Source organism: Mercenaria mercenaria, unplaced genomic scaffold, assembly GCF_021730395.1.
Source record: "Mercenaria mercenaria strain notata unplaced genomic scaffold, MADL_Memer_1 contig_2977, whole genome shotgun sequence".
Taxonomy (NCBI): domain Eukaryota; kingdom Metazoa; phylum Mollusca; class Bivalvia; order Venerida; family Veneridae; genus Mercenaria; species Mercenaria mercenaria.
In genome coordinates this window covers 15,842-37,783 of record NW_026461074.1, presented here as the reverse complement: position 1 = coordinate 37,783, position 21,942 = coordinate 15,842, and the positions used below count along the sequence as shown (strand labels likewise).

The 21,942-nt window shown below is 34.5% G+C and overlaps 1 protein-coding gene across 1 annotated transcript in view; it reads right to left on the bottom strand.

Annotated features, from left to right (window-relative positions):
* The window catches only part of LOC128552635 (plexin A3-like), a gene marked incomplete at both ends in the record, with an annotated part of 69,627 nt that overhangs the window by 34,707 nt on the left and 12,978 nt on the right, over positions 1–21,942 (bottom strand). The window contains 2 exons of the mRNA XM_053533675.1: positions 1,210–1,358; positions 10,539–10,702. Coding sequence (XP_053389650.1) covers positions 1,210–1,358; positions 10,539–10,702 — 313 coding nt within the window. The remainder of the gene's footprint in view (positions 1–1,209; positions 1,359–10,538; positions 10,703–21,942) is intronic.

Sequence of the window (21,942 nt, the reverse complement as noted above, 5' to 3'; positions counted from 1 at the left end):
CGACACCGATAATAAATACCTCCTTTGCGGAGAGCGGAATCGGTCTCACTGTACTGTCAATTTTTTTTCTTCTTAAAATTAAACCAAAAAAATATAGTTTTATTTGATGTTTCCTTTATAAAATTCAAATATCTTTATGAAAGAATACATAGCCATCTCAAAATGGTGATTTTCAAAATGACATCAACTTCCCAATTGAAACCGATTTATAACAAATGGTGTGATTGTCTTTTGTTGCGATCTGTTAAACTTTATAGATGAAATGGCCAGTAATTATCGGCAATTAGCATTACGCCTCGTGTCAGTTTTGTTGTTCATAGCTTTATCTCGGTTAAATATGATAGTTGTTCTTTTATTAGTATCATAAATTTCGGATTTTTTATATTTCTTTCTTCAAAATAAGTGCTATCAAATTTATACATGTATAATACTTGAGCAATCACTGAAGGTGGTTAATGTACCCCTCGCACGCACTGACACAATACATTGCAATTTGACGCACACAATGTAAAGTAACAAAAAACAAAGTTAATAACGCTGATGAGTAAAGTTTATAATTGAGCGGTCTACCTCGGTGAAATGTGTATAATCGCGGTGTTTAGATTTCGCGCTGTGAATGTTGACCGCGAATATAGCGAAAATAAAACGAATATAACCCACTATACAGTACTGTAAACGCAAATATTTTCGCTGGGTCAAAATTTCTATAATTTGAAATTTTGAGTATGTTCGAAAGGGTTATATTCGCGAAACTGTGAAAATGATTCCATACTTGAATTTGTTTCATGGTGAATATTTACGCGAGGATTAATATTCGCAAAATGTACGGCCTCGCGAATATAGCGGAAATTAAACCCTTGCGAACACTTAAGCTTTTAAAGTATTTCCCCGAATAAAACTCCGCCATTTTCAGATTATTATGAAAAAATAGTTTTCTGTTATGGTCGAAGGATGCCAAAAACGCATAGTGGGGATACGTAATCGCACGGGAAAAGCCAGTTATTATTACGGGTCCATTACCGTAAGAGATTGTATTATGAGACCGCATTTTGCCCATTTGCTAGTTGGTTTCTTCATGCACGTTGTACTGTATATCCGGGTATTAGCTGTCGTGTGAGTATGGCCGGATGGAGAATCATGGATAATTTAACTCATTTTCCATGCATTAGAGCGATTTGTATCAAGTCTAATAAAGGAGGTAATACTTACTTTAGTCCTGGCTCGGATAACGCTTTTATTGGAATACATGGTTCGCCAGCTACACTAACACCTTCTGCACCGATGTATGCTGAATCAAGATTAACGCCTTCTGTTAGTACCGTCGTAGTGTCATTCGGATATACATTTAGTAGGTATACCTATGCCAAAGAAAATTAATGCTATGAATGAAAGTGAATTTGTATTAATAATTTTAATGCGTTTGGCCTCTCCTTTTACGTGTACAATAAGAAGGCTAACTGATGCGACTATACCATCGTTGCCATACTCCTGTTCAATAGGAAAAAGTACTTCAACAAAATTGCTGTGATTAAGAAGTACAAAATAAATTGTGAAAATTAACATAGCCTGGGTCGTAAACGTGGATAGAAGGAAAGCTGACGCTGTAACTAATTTGTGGCTCTTCCATCTCATTTTGTAGTAGTTCTTCAGCTTCGGATTTCTTCTACAGAGTGTATTTCGATTAAACCCTAAATTTTCAAAACTTCGAAATATACTATAAAAGTTCGGCAGTAAGAAGACAGGGTCGTATGCTTGATATTTTCCTAGACTGATCCGAAACAAGTGATCTCGCACAGGCATTCATAATGAGAGTCTATGGGAAGTGCACACTTTTGACGACATTTTTTTTGCGAATAGAATTTATCTACAACGTAGATTTTAATTAACATTTTCACAGTGAATAATCAGAATGTACGTCATATGATCAAAGAAAATTTGTGCTTAGTTTTGAAATATTTGTCTATGATTTAAGAGTTCTATTAATTCTAGCGGATCTGAAGGCATTATTTGAATCTTTTCACGTGTCAACATTTCTGTTACCATATCGTACCTTTAGTAAGAAAGTACTGAATATATATATAGTGGACATTCTGTTATTGAAGTAATGTATCAGTGAATTTCTTTCATCTTCGGTCAAGAGCCATTACTTGCTCAAACACAGATACATTGTTTTCTGTGATAGATTCATAAGATTAACTTAAAATTATTTAAATCATTGTAAAACAGAATGGTTTTTTTTTTCAATGTTTTTATATATTTTTTTATCATTTTTTTTGTTTAAAATCTTTCGTAAAACTAAAAACAAATCTGCAATGCGACAAAATATGTATTAAATGTTTTCAAATTATTCATTCGACCCTACAAATATTTACTGCAAAATAAAAATATTTGCTCAATAAAACAAAAATATTGATTGTATATCACAAAATATTTATTAAAAAAATAATATTTTTGTCCAGTCCTACAAAATTTTGTTCGATGCAACAATAATAATTTTGAGTAAAACGTAAATATTTATTTGATCTGCTTAAAATACCTGTCCGAAAGAATTCTGGGTAAATTGCTATTTTGCGGTTAGTCTGCGGCCAACTGCGCCGCATTTTATTAAAATGCCGGTCTTGAAAGAAAAAGAGAAAAAACGGACGTATTATGTGATGTTGCGTACGTCCGTGTTTTCGTCCGTCCGACCTATTTAATGTCCGAAGCATAACTTTATAAACATTAAAGGTATTGACTGTAGACTTGGCATATAGGAAGATGGCGATGAGATGATGTGCAGAGCACTTGTAAAGGCTCTGAAGGTCAAATGTCAAGGTCAAAAACTGCGCTAAAAGGTCAAAACTGATCATTATAGTTCGTGCCCAGAGCATAGCTACATAACCATGCAAGGTATACTGACTTCAAACTTGACATGTTCGTAGGGGCGATGAGACAACGTTCAGAACAGTTAAACCGGCTCTGAAAATCAAACGTCAAAGTCACAAATTGAGCTCAAAGATGAAATTTGTAAGTTTAATTTCATATCCGTTAAAAACTTATTGACCATTCAAGGTATCGACATCAAACTTGGGGTGTAGGTATGTGGTGATGAGTCGATGTGCAGAGTGCTCTAAACAGGGTGGAAGGTCTTTAGGTCAAGGTCACAGCTATGTCAAATCCCCCCCCCCCCCCCCATCATATTTCATGTCCAGAGCATATACATCACCCGGCCCACAAAAAAAACAACATCTTTATTTTCATTTACACACCACCCCAATCTACATTGTACCCCGCCCCCTTCCCCACCAACCCCAGGGCCCACCAATTATTTGTCTCTTTTTCCGACTTTTTTCATTTAGCTATTTGCCCTTAAGTATTCTGTCACATCCAAACCCCAACCACTGCAGCACCCTGTAATTTTTTTATTTAGTTTCTTGCTCTTTAGTTAACTCTCTCCCGTCACCAGCACCGCACACACACACACACACACACACACACACACACACACACACACACGTACGCACGCGCAGACGCATACACACACACATACACACACCCTTCTCTCCCTCCCCTACCGATACATCACATACCCCGCCAAAAATCTTTAAGTATGTTTCTTCTTTAAATAATTTTGCTTCCCTCCTTCTCTAAAAAACCTTTCGGGGGTATATTGCTCCGCTAGGCGAAGCTCCTGTTTGGCATATTTCTGTTGCCGATGATATGATCTATATCCTCCAACGTTTTTCACTGATGAAATAAGCATAAAATACATGTAATTGTTTATCAATGAGGTAATAAGATTTGGCCGCATGACCGCAGAATAGGGATGTCCGTAAAATAGTAATTTACACATAATTCTTTCGAACAATTGTTTTAAGCAGATAGAATGAATATTTACATTTTACACAAAATTATTATTGTTGTATCGAATACAATTTTTGTAGGATTAAACAAATAATTTGAAAACATTGAATAAATATTTTGTCACATTGCAGATTTTTTTTTAGTTTTACAATAAATATTTCAAAAGACAGAAAAAATATATGAAACATTGAAAAATATATTTCTGTTTTACAAAAGATATTTTAAGACATTGAATGAATATCTAAAAATAGACAATAATTATAGAAGATAAAATATTGCAACACATTACAAGACATACTACACTCTTTACGAAAATGGCGTTGAAAAATCACATTTAAGCTTTGCCATAAATAGTTGTGACGATATCGTTTTTACGGCGATTAATTTGGTTTCGGGCGTCCATTTATTTCAGAAAAGTCTTTTTAATATAATTTGCCCGTTGAAACCTATACGGTGATGTAATTTTCAAATCTATTATTTGACTATTCGCCAGCGGAGGACTTACTTTGTGCAAAAGGCATGCCAGAATCTTCCTACGAAATTATTGTTTTTGAGCGGAATAACTAAGTAGTGTGTTAAAACTGTCTCACAGACATTTTTTTCTTAAAAATACTAAAATTATCATATAAATTTATGTTACTGTAAAATGAGCGGAAAAAATACGGGGGGTCTCTGAATTCGTTTTTACTGTATTGTCTTAAATTTCCCCCTACCCCCATTTTCACGCGCAGATATTGTGCATCAAAATTTCACAAAGAACTGTTTGTATTTTAGGGAAATAAGGTAAAGCGTTTACAACAAAATAAATTTCATTAAAAGCGTATTCCTTTTTTGTAAGCAATTTTACGATTTCTTTCCAGTTTTCATTGACATACTCATACATAAGTATAATGTTTGACGTTACGCTAAATGGCGCTGAATTCTTGACCTTAACATCTATAAAAATTAATACACATTTAGCACGCACTGTAATTCTAAATAGGTTTAAATAGAAGGTATTAGAATAATGGTGCATTACTATCAAAAACATCTTTCCACAAAAAGGAAGGAGTAATTACATTTGAACAAGTTTCAATGTTATGTATGCTGTAACGTTTATGTAGAACTTTAGAAACCTGTGTTCCTAATCTAGTTTTTAATTTCAATTCAATACGAGGCCAAAACGGACCGAATTCAATCACCGGAGGAGGTCCGTGACCCTAAGACCTTGTTCCTGATCAAGTTTGATAAACATCCATTAAGCAGTTCATTAAAAGTTATTTAAAGGTTTCTCTTTTTGTTAACTATGACTGTCCATTAAAGTGACCACAACCATTTTAACAAATGTGAGAGAGATCCGACCAAGGACACTACATACCAAAGTTATCAATCAAGCAGTTCAGATATGCTCTATTTATAGCCCTTTATAGCCATAAGTCAATCAAGTGGAACCACTTTAAAAAATTGAAGGACAACTTTACTTAGACTCTGCAGACTAAGTCTCGTGAGGAGTCATAAAGCGATGCAAGAAGTGGTTGTATGAAGTTTTTTTTCTATTCATAGCTTTGACAACCTCTGAATTCAGTGAAGCAGAACTATTTGAACAACCTGAGGGTGGTCCTAGGATGCTATAGACTTTGATTATCATTAATCATGCGTATCAAGAGATGAAGTTGTTTAAATGTGTTTCAATTTTCAACTCAGGTGGCTCTTAAAATCAGTCTAGCCAATGATTGTACAAATTTCAAAGAAATCATTATAAGGATGCTTCCGACCAAGTTTGGTAATGATCCATGAAGCATTAAAAGAATATAAGCGGACCTTATAGCAACGTTACAGACCAAGTGTGCTAAATATACACCAAGCGGTTCATGGGAACAAGTCGTTTAAAGACTTTTCTAATGTTAGCTCCGGCTGCCCATAAAATCATTCAAGCAAAACCATTTGGGAACAAATCGATCGGTAACACAAATGGATGTTCCTCGAAATTACTACAGCAAAAGGGTTTTTTTTTTCAGTCAAGGAGGTTGTGTCAAGGAAACTAGTACCCTGCAAGGTGGGAATATAACAAATCAAGACCATAAATCTTATATGAAAACGAATTTATATCTATTGCCGAGTAAAGCAGTAGTCCTGATACTTGATAAAGATAGGTGACAAGAAGTTGTGGGTAATGTAATCTATAAAAATCTGAAAGTAGCATAAACGTATTATTGGGGTCACTAAATTAATTTAAAGCAAATATAAACCCTATCAGGAAAGACATGTTGAGTTATGCCCCGGACAAAGTTTTCAAAAAGATGAGATAATTAAAAAGTGGGACCAACTTGAAATATTGTTCCTTGTCACTGCACTCCCTCTCACTGACCTCTATCAATATATGGAAAGTATCAAGTCAATACCTTACATAGTATTCAAGTTACACACCAGACAAGAAATTCAAAAAAAAGAAAGATAATTAAAGAATAGGACCGCCTAAAGTAATAATTCCTTATCATTTCACTCCATCTCACTGACTTCTATCAATATGTAAAGTATCAAGTCAAGACCATTGCTGGTATTTGAGTTAAATCCAGGGGGAGGTTTTCCAAAAAAAAAGAGATAATTCAAAAGTGGGACCGACCACCTTGAGCTTTCGTTCCTTATCACTGCACTTACACTCAATGAGCGCTATCATGGTACAACATGGTACCTTCAATTCTTTTAGTATTATCCTCCGGACAAAAAGTGTGACGGACGGACAGACGGACGGACAAGGTGCCACCTGTAGACTCACCCCTTCGAGAAGGAGCATAAAACTTGTTGCCCGCCCGCTTAGCTCAGTAGGTAAGAGCGTTGGTCTACGGATCGCGAGTTCGATCCTCGGGCAGGGCATATGTTCTCGGTGAATATTTGATAAACGATATTGTGTCTGAAATCATTAGTCCTCCACTTTGATTCATGTGGGGAAGTTGGCAGTAACTTGCGGAGAACAGGTTTGTACTGGTACAGAATCCAGGAACACTCTAGGTTAACTGCCCGCCGTTACATGATTAAAATACTATTGAAAAACGGCGTTAAACCCAAAACAACAACAACAACATAAAACTTGTTACAGGACCTTATAACGGTGCTACAGACCAAATTTGTTGATGATCTAACAAGCGGTTTAAAAGAAGAAGTCGTTTAAATGTTTTTTTTCTATTTCAAGTTGCGCCAGCCGGGCCCTTAGATCAGTCAAACGGCACCATTTGGACAAAATTCAGAGGGGACCTTCAAGCAGGCTGCAGTCAAAGTTTAGTGATGTTCTATCGAGAATTCATGAAAAGAAGTAATTTAAGCTCTGGCAGCGCTTTAAATCTGTCAAGCAAAATTATCTGTAAATCTTAGAGAAAGGACCTTACAAGGATACTATTGACACAGTTTGGTAGGGATTTTTTCAGCGTTGATGTGAAGAAATTGTTTAAAGTTGTTTTTTTCTTTTTCTTTTTTTTTTGTGAGCGCATTTAGCCTCAAAATCAGTCTAGCGGAAGGATGCTAGAGACCAGCTTTTTGATGATCCATCACGTCGTAAGTAGAACATTAATTTTCATTGTGCCAGAGTTTTCTAGTCCAATAAAAGATTGGAATAAGTTTATTTTTCATTGAGAATTGAAAGACAATACTACCATGCTGTGAATCTGAAACTAATAAAATGTTTATCTGAAAAAGATATTATTTAAAGCTGTGATTACATTTACTCGTTCCCCGTCATTTCGAAATAAATTGCACACCTAGGAAATTTTCTAAGAGTGATAACATTCATACTATTATTTCTATTTATTCTCTTTTGGTGATAAAATTATGAATTTTGTCATGGTGTTGAGGCAAAAAGATCTGTTTCTGATTACATTAAATAAAACGCGTATTCATGTATACGGTCATATTTGGGTGAATGAAGTTTATAATATATTACAAAAAAAATCCTACAATACTTTTTATAATTTTGAAATATCATTTTTTATTTTATGAGTTTTCTCAGTGATAAGTGATAATCCACAGTTTTGAAACAGTAGATTATCATTTTTATTTTTCACTGTTTTTGCCGAACTAGTTCCGGTCCTCAGTCGCAATTGAAGTCAAATTGTATACCGAGCGTTATGAATACCGGGGACCATAATGACGATGTCGTCGTTAAAATGACGTCATTTGTGTTATGCTTTCTGTTGATCTCTCCCGCGATTTTCGACATTTTATAAATTACGCAACAAAAGTAGAGTTTTACACATGAAATAAAAAGAGTATTTGTTTGTGTCAGTGAAATATCAATTTTATTTCACTCATGAGAACCAAAAAATGTCACTCGTGAAAATATCAATTTTTGATGCTCACTTGTGAAATAAAATTGATATTTCACTGAAACAAACAAATATCCTCTATATCAATTATTTATTTCAAACAATTATCAATATTTCACAAACCGCCACGAGTGGTGGGCGCTATAGGAATAGTCATCGTCCGTCCGCCCTTCCGTCCTTCCGTAACAATTGTGTCCGCTCGATATAAACTCCTTCAAGGTTTTTTATGAAACATGGATCAAATGATCACCTCATCAAGACAATTTGCAGCTATGTCTGCTCAAGGTCAAGGTGACAAGTAAAGGTAAAAGGTTTTAGCCTACCACTTTGTGTCCTCTCTGTATCTCCTAAACCCCGACAAGGATTTTCATGAAACTTGGGTCAAATGATCATCTCATCAAGCCATTGAATATGCAAAACTTATGTGTCTGTCATATTGGCTCAAGGTCAAGATCACAACTAAAGGCAAAGGGTTTGAACCTTCCATTTTGTGCCCGCTCTTTATCTCGTAAACCCCTTCAAGGATTTTCATAAAACTTGGGTCAAATGATCACCTCACCAAGACAATGTGCAGAACTTATGAGTCAACCATGTCAGCTCAGTGTCAATGTCACAACTTAAGGTCAAATGTTTTAGCCTTCCGTTTTGTGTCCGCTCTGTATCTCCTAAAACCTTTGAAGAACCCTTTTCAAATTCATTGATGTCGTCATACACGGATTATACAATATACTTAAGGTCAATGTTTCCACCAAATACCATCAATACATTCACTACCAATAAAAGCGGCGGGGAATATAGCTGTCTTTCAGGCTGCCTTGTACAATTTGTTTATCTACTGGTAATATGACTCTGTTTTTTGTACTTATTGTTATCGTTGTTAAGGACGTAAACTGATTCTGTTTGCAAAATATGGGCTCCAAAGGTATAAATATGCTTTGCAAAGCAGCTTCCTAGACGTATCTAGTTCTGACTAACAAACATTGCTTGGCCGGTCGACGGATTCGATGGATTCAGAAGATCATTTTACATAAATGCATGTTATTGCTAATGAAAGAAACAACTAAAATTTCAAGTAAAAATGTGAATGTTTTATGATCTGAGATTCTTATTTTCAATAGATTCAAACACAACTGGTTGTTTAATAGTATATAGAAATACATTTTTAGACATTAATTTTTGTTTATCCCAGCAAGGGCGCATACTTGGGTATTGATTTCATTTCAGGTATTCAAAAACAAATACTCGTACTATTCCCAATGCTTTATTAAAATCCAGTATAATTAACACATTTGCAGCGTATAACGTTCACAAAAAGCTCAATTCTAATGCGTTTTATCTCACGTTTCACGTTGTTAAGATTTCATATAAATGATGTTAATCCTAACAATGGCACTCATGTGTGACTCATTTCGATTTTTTACCGTCAAGACCTAGATGAGATGTTCATTTAGAAGCAACCAAGCAAAATAATAGCAAACATGATTTAATTGATTCTGTTTATGAAAGGTAACGAAGGTACATAAAACGTTAAAATAGCAATAGATCTGGAAGGAAATTGCAAAACCTCCATATGTTTCAGAATTCGACTAATATTTGAATCCCACATCAAATTCTAAAATATCACAGCATGCTGTCGTTGAAGAAACTTAAAAAATAATTAGGGGGTCATGTAGCTTGATATGAAAAGCACCAAGTCTCTTCAAAATTGCCTTGAACTAGATCTCACATTTTTTTTCACACATTTTGGGATTACTGAGTAATTTGATAGGTTAAACATTTGCGATCTACTGTATTGTTTTTTAAATGCAAATCTCCTTATCCAGAGAAAAACTTTTATACAAGACTTTGTATTTATAGATACAATCTTAGTACCGACCTGATTAAGTCAACTATATTTTCGCGGGTTTTGTCAGTTAATCCCTAATTAAAGTATTTTATCTTCCATGATGCTTTACGTATCATGGTATTTACCATGTCTTATCTTTTCTGAGCGTTTTATCCCCAGAAGGCTTCTGTTGATAAAATAACCCGGACCCGATTTGGGCTACTGCTGTTATAGACCATTATAAGTACATGTATATATAATAAGTAAAGGGTATTTTGACAAAGTGCTAAATTTTAACTTGACCATCATACTATTTAATTCTAATTTCATATACTTTCTAATAAAAATTTAAAAAATATACTTTCAGGTGAGTGCTACAATAGCCAGTCGGAACGCTATCAACGATTATGTGTAATGTTTACAAATCCCAACTATGGTTGGATTTTATGATGTGTTTCTGTAGTAGAAGACGTCTAAAGAAATGCTTACTTACGTATGGACAACGGACATTACACCTGAAGAAGTAGGAGATGTAATGTAATGGCTTACTATATTAGGAATAATAGCATTTATACCTTAGTTATTTCTGGGTCTTCGCATTCTGTTGTTTCTAAGGTTTTTGTGCTGTCAATGCACCTAGTCCCATTCCAGTTGCAATGTAAATATGGCTTTTGCAGACCTTTGCACTGCTCACAGTTACGGGAGGGCTGAACAAGATTTTCACAGGCATAAATGATAACTGAAATAAAAATAAAAGATGCCTGCTTTGTTACCATAGTAACTAGAGCAAAAGACTTTGAGTTAGTAATTCGCAATTTTGATCTATCAATTTATCAATGATGTTTTTGGCTGAGGGCAGTGTGGCTATATATCAGACATACAGATATTAGTTAAAATCATGAGAAAACATGAAATAGAAAGACAACTGTTTGCTTAAATAGGCAAAATTAAATATATCAATTATTTTACAGTATGTTTTCTTGCATGTTAGACATACTTTCCCAGTTTTATTTTTGCAGGTGCTGGAAAAACTTATCTTACATCCCGGGGTATAAGATGACTCACTTGCTGAATGAATGTATGGATTCATACGATTCTATTTAAATGAATTAAAATGCAGTGCTTAAAGGAATATCATTTGTTTTGTTGCATTATTTTTATTAACTGAAGTAAACAGTATGCAAGAAAAATATCTACCTATCACTGTTTGAAAGTGCAGATGGAAATAACTAGCTTTAAGGCAAGTGTTTCGTGGAAACTCGGCTAAACCTCGTTACCGCCTGAACATCTACCCTCAAGCCAGATATTTCTATCCGTACCTTGCACCAATGAAAGATTGATCTTACAGCAATGCAAACTAATATCGTCTATGTGTTTGTCTCGTCCCTATAGCCTGATGATTATTACTTGCAGAAGACAGGTAACTACTGGTACAAAATCCAGGCTAATTAGCAACCGTTACATGATTGAAATGTTTCAGAGAAACGCAATAAAATACAAATTTTCAATATTCATTGGGTAGTTGCTAGGTTCCTTATGAGAAACCATCTGGTATAACAGTATTATACCCACACTTTAACGTCAGTGGCCCTGACGTCATCTCATTTTTCATTAGCATATAACGATCTTGAGGCATAAGGAATATGACTCAGAAATATATTTATAGCGTGATCGATTGTCTTAAAATAATTGTAATCGGTTAACTGAATAATTCCGTCAGTACAACAACTGGTCAATATAGTACGCAACAGCGTTCTGAATAGTTCAATAAGTACATTATGACAATATGCTTCTCTTAGTACAATTACGAAAATTCTATAAATAACGATGACAATAATTCTACAAATAGATCGAAAACATCTTTCTAAAAATAAACAACCAATCAGGAGCCAGGACCAGTATATATAAATAACGTATATATAAAACAGTTATCATTAACAAAATTAACGCCATCGACTGCACATATCCCAGCCAAAGTATGGAATATTACTAAAACCTAAAACCGTGTAAAGACTTGGAAAGACAAGTTGATGGTTGATAAAAGGGACACTTGGATAGTTGAAAAAGCATGGCAGGGAAAAGTGTACAAAACATTGTCTTTAAATGTACCAAATGTGGTTACATTTTTCTGTATTGGAGGAATTCTCTTCACCACTTGAGAGTGTGGCATACAAATGCGTATTATTCAAATGGATGTGTTTGCTGTTTGGAAACGTTCACTAATTGGACATTATTTTTAAATCATTTGAAACATAATCTAGCAATAACAATGTGAGGACATTTTTTGTTTACACACAATAAAAGATGTCCAACGTTATTCATAAATGATAAAAGCTTTAGTAGTAACACGACGAACTAACGAAAATTAATACGTTCGTATTTGTATATATTACTGCGACTTTGTTGAAGGAGTGATTTAGACCCTACCAATTTAGAAGGTAAAGCTCCGGAACATTCACTCGACAATGTAGAAGACATAAGAGTAACGCCTACATGTACTATACTGTATTATAATACGTTTCTAATTATGTCACAATAGTACGTTTTGGTATATGTTGTCAATAAAAATAACAAACTGAAAGCAAGTTTTGTCTTCTTAATATTTGACCCTAATTACACTCGCGTAAAGTATAACATTTCACCCTTACTAAATGGACGGCTATAGCGGTATCAAACACTTACCAGATCTTTACACTTTGGCATACAAAATGACAATGAATAAATTTAGACGGTAATAAATAAAGTTCTGATTGGATACCACACATTCTTGAATCAGATAAAGATGTTTTTCTCCAACATGGAGCATTAAATGCGTTAATCGATGCTTCAGTCCAGAACTTACACTGGTATATTTACAGCAAATAAAGCAGCTTATTGTGTACAATACCAGCAAAAATTTATATATGACAACATATCGAAGTAACATCTACAGCAGTTAAAAATGTGGTGTAATTAATAAAAAGGATTGCTTACTTCTTTAATGAGACAAATCGCCTTTTCTATATCAATGTTCTCGCGTTTTTTAAATCTGACTTCTTGTTTTGAAAGCCTCGAGATTTTTTTTTATTTATAGACATTAAATGTACCATGTTTTCGTTAATGCCTCGTTAAGCATAATAACACGTAATTTCCCATAGGGTACGTTTCCGTTTTTGTGACTATTGTTTCGAAAAGTGTTTAGAGTGTTCCACATAGTGACACTTGCGTTTCAAAAAGTGTTATGACCATGTTCATTTTTTCTTATTCAAGTTTTTTTTTAAACTGTTACTCGTGTTTTAATTTCTGCTACTATATTTTTTTTTATGAAATAAAATTATGTAAGAATACGTTGTTTGTCTAGACATTAAATGTACACTTTTTCGTTAATGCCTGATTAATATTTGTCAATGACTGTTAAATTTTTTCACATTTTGATCAGGTTTTTGCACAATAATACGTAATTTCCCACAGGGAGCGTTTTAATTTTTGTGACCGTTGTTTCTAAAAGTGTTTAGACAGTTTCAAAAGGTGACATTAATGTTTTAATTTCTGCCACTATTTTTTCATGAAATAAAATTATGTAAGAATACGTTGTTTTTCTTTCTTGATAAGTTTAACCTGTTCATTATTCAGTAAAACACCGTAAGAATATGAACACTACAGAGCAGACAAACGAAACCTTTATACGTTTACTTAAGTCTAAGGATGAAGAAAACCAGTCTAACGGAGAGAAGTGGCACGTATGAGGAACACGCGTCCCGCAAGCAGAAATTGTCTATTTACAAAATTTCAAAGACTTGAGAGACGGATACGTACGTCCTGATTATAAAGACCGTTACATCAGGGTAGCGATGCTCATCTCAGAAAAGTGGCAGAGTTAAAACAGGAACAAGAACTTCCCGTCGTAAAATTAGTGACACCCGTAGCTCAAGCGGTCGAAATTGCCAAGGCAGAGATAAGACGGTCACAAAAGCATAGCGATCTAAAGCGACATAGGGACGAAAAGGAAACGACTATGAACTATGATTTGGCCAGTCCAAGGCGCAAAAATATCGCGAAAGCGTGACACAAGAAACTATGGATTGGAATACCTATAAATTTTAAAATGAATAACTACGAACTCGAGGAAATGTTAAAAAAGTACCCCGTGACAATATGCGCTGCGGACCAACTTCAAATACGTAGGGGACAATACGTCATTTCAAATACAGACACGAACCAGTGATCGGGAAAGCATTAGGTAGCCTTTTATTTTCCTAAGAGAGTACCCTACGAAATTTTCGATTCACAGGGTAATAAACCGGAGCACTGCAAAGTTCAGTTTGACCGAGCGTTAAATAAGTCTTCTTTGATGAACTGTAGTCGTCAGATACAGGATACAGATTCAGACACGTGCGGGCTTTATTACGCATATTACATTATAAATCGATATTTCGGACGAAAAATGAAGGGCATTTTAAATCCGTTTGATTTACGGTTCAAGAAGCACAATGATGACAAATTTATTTTGTCTAATTTTAGTTCATTCGTGTAGCCTGGATTAGTTATACAAGATTAGGCAATAAAATATGTAAAAATGTTATCTATAACCCATACATTTGCATTTAATCGAATATAAATCCCTTCACTAATGAATAATTTATACTGTATTCCACTTATTTCACCATTGTCCTCGAAATATTTCGTGTTGATGACTTGAATTCTGAAATCAAAATGATATTTAGTCCGTTGAAAGCGTTCTTATATACTTTTCGTCGGGAATACTTTTAGTAACGTATGTCATTCCTTTTTTGCTTTTGATTGGGTACTAACTATAGGAATACCGGTTTATTCCAATTCATACCCGTTTTTTTAGACAGAGGCATTATTTTCTGTCTTTCAGATGCCATATTACAATGGACTATCAAAGAGTTGAGTTCTTATAATACGTTTCACTTAACAAAAATAAATAAAAAAGTAACATTTATAGAACGCGCTATTTTTAAGGCGTTTATATGGATAATTCTTAACACAACGTACTCGGTTTTTTAAATTATTTCTAATTAATGATTCCGTTTACACGAATCATGTTCAAATGAAATCAAGGGAGACGATACTCTTGCAAATAATCCGTTATTTAGTTGACTTTGTTTTCCCTTCCCTTTATTTTGCGTACACAGTTTTCCGATACTGAGATACATGTAAAATTATACTGTAGAGAAAATTGGTAACCTTCAGCCCTGACAATATATACTCTGTCTTATTAGACAACATTCACCGATGTTTTAATCATAATATATTTGTGGCATTTAGTATAACAAAAATCTTATAAAATATAGTGAATCAGTGTGGTCAAATTACTTCATCGGCATCGGAAGAAAGAATCGTTCCAACTATTTGTGACAGACCTGGTCATTTTGACAATATTTCTCTGTAATAAGATGCGAAAAAATGCAATAAATGTCCATTCGATTTTCATTACGTTCGGAATATTATCCCTTAATTCTGCCCTCATTTGAACTGACCGATTTGAAAGCGGTAAAAATTCGTAAAACGCGTGGTAATACAGCTTGACATTAAATGAAGGATTAAGTTGTCAGAACCTGTGTGAATTCATACAAAATGAAATATCGCGTAAAGGTTAATCAATTCATTCTCTATAATACCCGGTTCGCGCATTTTTTTTTCTCTCCATTTAACATTTTTAAGAAACAATTTTTTTTAATGAAAGATCAGTGTCTTTATACGTTCATTTGCAGTAGAATTACGTTACGATATATAGCTTAACATGAACAATTAGCCAGACACTATATTCAGTATCAATTGTAAAACTGAAGTATTGAGCAGAATGAAATTAAATACATCTCCTACAGCATTATAATTTTAACAGGATATTTTACGATAAAATGATTCTATTTGATGGAGAATGAGACATGTCACGGTGTCTAGCTACTTTTATGTTTTAATCACATACTCGTGAACGGTCGTGGGCAAACTCTCCTATGAAATGAAATGCGCATATTGGACTGAGATGATTATTTCACAATGCGATAGGTATTTCAACAACAACACGAATTATGTATAGTATTTTTATCTCATCAACGTTTCGGCTAACGCCTTCATCAGGATAATTCACATTCAAGTAATAAACAACGGTCGTGACGTAAAACTGATAACGTAACGTCAAATGGCGGGAAAACGTTAATCAAAATATCAAAATGCAAATACATAATATATCTATAAGGTACTATCCCGGATATGAAAATACCAAAAATTTCCTATAGTAAGATTATATAAAAAAACGGTAATAGGAAAAAACGGAATAGTACCCAGAGTATATGTGTAAATGCACAACTGCACATGCATAATATTCATGAATTTAATCTACTGTAAATAGCAGTTTTGAATTTAATCCTTCCGGACTTTTTGTTTTTAGTTTATGGATCCAGAGTTTCTTTACATAAACGGTCAATATTATTTTTCACAATATGAATCGGCATAAATGAGAAGTCATTCATACAATGATTATTTGAATTGAAGTGTGTAGCAACATTGGAAGAGAAATGCAAAGTCAACGAAATTACATGTACATATATCATTTGTGGCATGTTTGGACACAGGTTGCATAGTTTGTACAACATACTGCATGTTGCACTTTTTGCATGTTATTAAGTACACGACGTTTTTAGTTAGACAGTTCATGTTGTGACGTAAATTGAATGTCTCCTTTGTAACGTGACTGGTAAATGATGTTCCAGTATTAATACGCGGGCAATGTGAACAATGGTTTCTTTTACAGCTTTCAGATGCGCAAATGTTTGTACTGTTCGTCATAAACTCTGAGCTTATCAAAAAGTGTTGCAAATTCTTAGGCCGATTATACGCTACAGTAGGTTTGTACGTATTATGTACAGAATTAATACCTTTGTTATTTGATAAAAAGATCCCAGTATTTATTAATTTAACGGCCAATATTTGGTAACGATGGATTATATACCACTGTGAATGTGAGTACATTTTTCTCCTCTCTGGTTGAAGAATTTAGAGCGTCACTTTGTGTCATATGTGATACTTTTTCAAAAGCTGCATCTATCACAGATTTAGGATAATTTCTGTCTAAAAAGAAGTCACGTAATTCATGAAGTGATGAATTGAATGAATCGTCGTTCGATATAATTCTCCTATAACGTTTGGCCTGGCTGTAACGAATTCCGTCCTTGCACATTTTCGGATGACATGAAGTGTAGTCGAGATACTGATGGTTGCTTGTTTCTTTCACATAAATATATGTTTCAATTTGTAGCGAATTTGTAGCGTACTTTTCGATACTTGAACATCCAAGAAGGAAACGGATTTGTTCGACATGGTGCGATTAAACTTGATATTCAGGTGGAAACTATTTATTTCATTGCTGAATGAGTGCAGATCGTCAAGCGAATGGTCCCATATCATAAACACATCATCAAGAAACCTTAACCACAGTGTTGGTTTGATGTCCGGGATTGGAAAAAAAATCGTGTTCAAACTTGCCCGTGACCAGGGAAGCATAGGCTAGTGCCATAGAACTACCCTTAGCCGTGTCCGTCCTTTCGAGGTAATAATTGTCGCCAAATTTAAAGTGGTTATTTTCAAGTACAAGTTTCAGCAAATGGGAAATTTCTTCAGTCGACAATTTGCTGTTATGGATGTCCTGTTGTAGAAAATACTTGCACGCGCCGATTCCGTCATTATGTGGGACATTAGTATAAAGATATGATACATCTAGTGTTACCAAATATGAGTTTTTACTATTGACTTTCAAATATTTCACTTTATTGGTAAAGTCAGTAGTGTCTTTCATGTATGACGGCAAATTAATCATATGCGGTTTAAGTACATAGTCTTTGTACTTAAAAATGTTCGTAGTTGGCGAATTACACGCTGAGACGATAGGTATGCCAGGGTACTATATAGGTAAACTGATGTCTGGACTTTATTAATTTTAGGCAGAACACATAAACAAGGGGTACGAATGTCCGCTGGAAATGTATCGAATTCATTATGAATATGACTGTTTGTCCTTTCCAAGTCCTCCAAACAGTCGGAAATATTACGCCGTATTGCATCTGTAGGATCATCCGTGCATTTCTCGTAATATGTGTCGTTATTAAATTGTCTCAACACTTCATTTCGGTAGTGTACTGTGTTCATAATTACGACAGTATTTGATTTATCTGCCTTTTAATAATATCTTTATCTTGTGAGTGATTTTGCAGGGAATCCAATTCAGCCTTTGATATGTCACTATAGCGTTTGGTACTTTTCTGAGATTGCAATATTTCTTCAGTTACTGCAGTTATGTAAAATTCTAAATGTGTATCCCGCCCGGTGGGGGTGGGGTGGGGGGGGGGGGGGGGGGGGGGCGAGGAAGTTGATTCAGTTTTATTGAAAAAAGGAAAATCGCGATAATTGTCTCAACTATTTCCCCAATATAATTGCTATTTGCATCATTTTTATACTTATTAGTAAAATACTCCTTAAGTCTAAGTCTACGATTAAGTTTGAAAATATCCTCTGCAAGTTTAATAGTGTCATGTGACTTAGTTTCTGGACAAAATTTAAGTCTCTTACCAAGAAGTATGTAGTCATCATCACTTAGCTGCTTTGATGATAAGTTCAATACCGTGAGTTTCCCTTTCTGTATCTTCCGAAGCCTCCTTTCTTGTCGGGAACCAGGATGAAACGTCGCTGACGCTTTTTTCTACAGTTGTTGTTGCTGTAATAAGGTACTTTACAACTGTTGCTAGCGTTTGTAATGTTTGTTGGAGATTTTGGGTATTCACTGGTATTTGTGCCCCGCTTTTCACGGCCTCTCTATAAGATTTCCTGGTGCCCGGGTCTTTCTCGTTTCTTGTTTGTCTGAGGGCGATTAATTTGACGGTATATGTCTTTCACCGGAAGTATTAGTCTTGGGTGGATTTTGAGCAACTCTGTTGTCGATCTTAGACTGAGTTTTAAACGGCTTGGATCGGTTTTGCATTTTTGGTTTCTTTTGCGTGTTCTTCAATTTTTTATTAGATGGACGCCGTTGTCGATCATTGATGACAGTAGTATATTTTACGCCTGTATCTTTATCATCAACAATGATGATTGTTTCTCCTGGTTTCTCCACTGAAGTTTTGAGGAAAATAAGGGTTTTTTTTTCATGTTTGACAAGATTTTTTCTTCTTTTCTGTTTTTTGACAGATTTCAGCGTCCACTTTAAATACTTCATTATTATTCATAATTTTCTTCATCTCAGTCCTTGTTTCTTCCATGATACGACCATATTCACGAGACCGGCGTAGATTATTATCAATGATTCGGTCGCAAATATCACCGCTGACTTGAAACAATAGGTCATCTATAGTGTTCTGAAGATCATTTGCGTCCCGACCAACATTCACTTTTAGTTTCAGTTGGAGACCTTTTGGAATTACATTTTCTGTTCTGCAATTATGATTATTTCACAAAATAATCTCGTTTAATTCTCACAAAAATTGAACCGCTTTTTGGCACTAAAAAAGAAAGGGACTAATGAAATAACGTAAAACGGTCTTTTATAATTTTGAAGTATGTCTGTCATCGCTATATTTGTTCCAAATTGTTTTATATAACAATAAAAAATCTCTAGGGAGTAGAAAAACTTGCTCAAAATCACTCATAATGGTCATATTCTCTTACACTAGCGTGTCCAGGTCATAAAAATCGAGTACAGTTAGCGGTAAATCTTCGGAGAAAACACGATTTGTAATTAAATGTGGTCAAATTATCACAATTTAAACAAGATTTTAATGGACACTGCCCATTTAATGTATCGTTTTATAATACTGTATGCATGATTGCAGGGTTTTGGGTACTGTTTCATATTGTTATATCTAAGTACTTTGACAAGTTTTCGCGTTGGAGAGAAATTGATTTCAATCCTGGCGAGCGATAAAAGTTATTTTTATTGAAGTAATTTTAATCCTTTGAGACTCATGTGTCATCGAATATTTTATTTAATCTGGCGAGATCGTAATTATACAAGGTAGTAAATTGTCAAGTTTTTCATACAATATTCGTGTATACAGTCCCGTTTTTTTTCAACAGCATTACGGCATGTCGACAGTTAACAGGTGGCCGGTACAAAGCGTTATTTCTATTTATGATTCAGTAATGTATACATGTGAAATGTCATATCATATGGCGCACGTGCTAGTTTTATGCACGGAAAATAAAAGGTAGAGACAAACTGTCAATGTAATGCATAATGGAGGTTAATTTCAATTAATTGACATTTACAGTCTAAGAGGTATCCGTTTGTTGTTAAAAATTAGTCATCGGGTTATAAAGAGTGATTATAATAACAGATGTAATAAACCGTCTGATATCGTATTAAGCTGTGGCATTAAGAATTTTGACACAATTTGAGAGAAAATGATTTGTAATGCTTATTTCACTGGCATATTTGTTTGTTCTGTTTATGTAAAAAAATACAGATCCATTTAGAATAGGCTAATCTTTCACTTAAGTAATGATTTAAACATATTTCATTCCTTCCATTTTATGACAACATATACAATGTAAATAATTATACAGAAAATATACAAAACATTCTTAGAAAGGTAAAACGGTTGGACCACAAGTTCATATAACATTAGTAGTAAATTAGTAGACTTAAGTAATTAATCGGTTATGAAATTAATAATATTCATTGTATTATCCTTTGAGAAAATATCAAGTATTTATACTTAAGTTAAAACTATGTCATTGAATAATTCGTATTATGATTGTGTCAGTTATAACAGCAAGAAACGAGCTGAAATTAGAATCACAATGCTACATGTAGTCTAACATGTATGGAACATAATAAATTGTCAAATGTACACGCATATAAATTATTGGACTTTTCTAATATTATAACGTTGAAATAATATGCTTACAAACGGATGAAAAGTAAGATTTCGTATATATGGTATATAAACACTAAGATTTAAATTATTTTAAAATTTTACTATAAGAACAAAAGATAAAATCTAAGGGTAGACTTCTCGGAAGCACAGAGTACTAAACACACAACCCTAGAGCCACGCACCCGCAAAGCAAGCCCACAACAAAAAGAAGCTGTAATGGAAAAATATTTCAGACGAGTTGCTTCAAACATCAAACAAGTACATATTTATTTATGCTAAATACTAAACATAGAATGAGGGGAAGGGAATGGTAAGGGGCAAAATAGGGTCGGGGTGGAGGGGGTTGGGGGAGGAAAGTTGAACAAGGACGCATAGGTAAAGGAAAAACCACGTTCCTTAATAACAATCATTCTACAACGTAAACCACAATAGCGCAAACACACATGTACCAAAGATGAACACGCAACCACACCCAACTAAATAATATAGAAAAACGAACAAGCAACACATAAAAAACAGTAGGGCACCGTTTTATTTACGGACAAGCCTACAAACACACCCACACAAGTAGGAAAAGACAGAAAGTGTACCATCTTAGGATTACATAAAGGAAGGCAAAAAAAGCGTAATTGCAAGGGGAAAGGAAGGAAGGGGTAATAGAGGGAGTAAGGAGGAAAACCCGCTTACTACAAACAAAAAACATACGCAATAGACAATACAAGAAAACATATGCAACAGACAATACAAGACAGACAAAAAACCAGTTGAAAATAGGGACACCGCCTTGGAACGGTCAGTAATCTATATAAAGGAAACTGGGGGTTTAAACGCGTTTAGGGCATGCCAACCTCGCTCTTACCCTATTTTCAGCAAGTTAGACAACACTACGTATATAAAATCCCCGCTGAGAAAGGCTCTAGCATTAGTGCAAAAATAACGGTTTAATAAAAACTAAGATTAATTATCGGTTTAAAAGTAGATTTCGTTTTAAACTTTTCATACCTGTAGTTCACGGGAGGCGAGTTCCTAATACGTGCCACCTCTCTCCGTTTGACTGGTTTTCTTCATCCTTAGACTTATGAAAACGTATAAACGTTTCGTTGGTTGG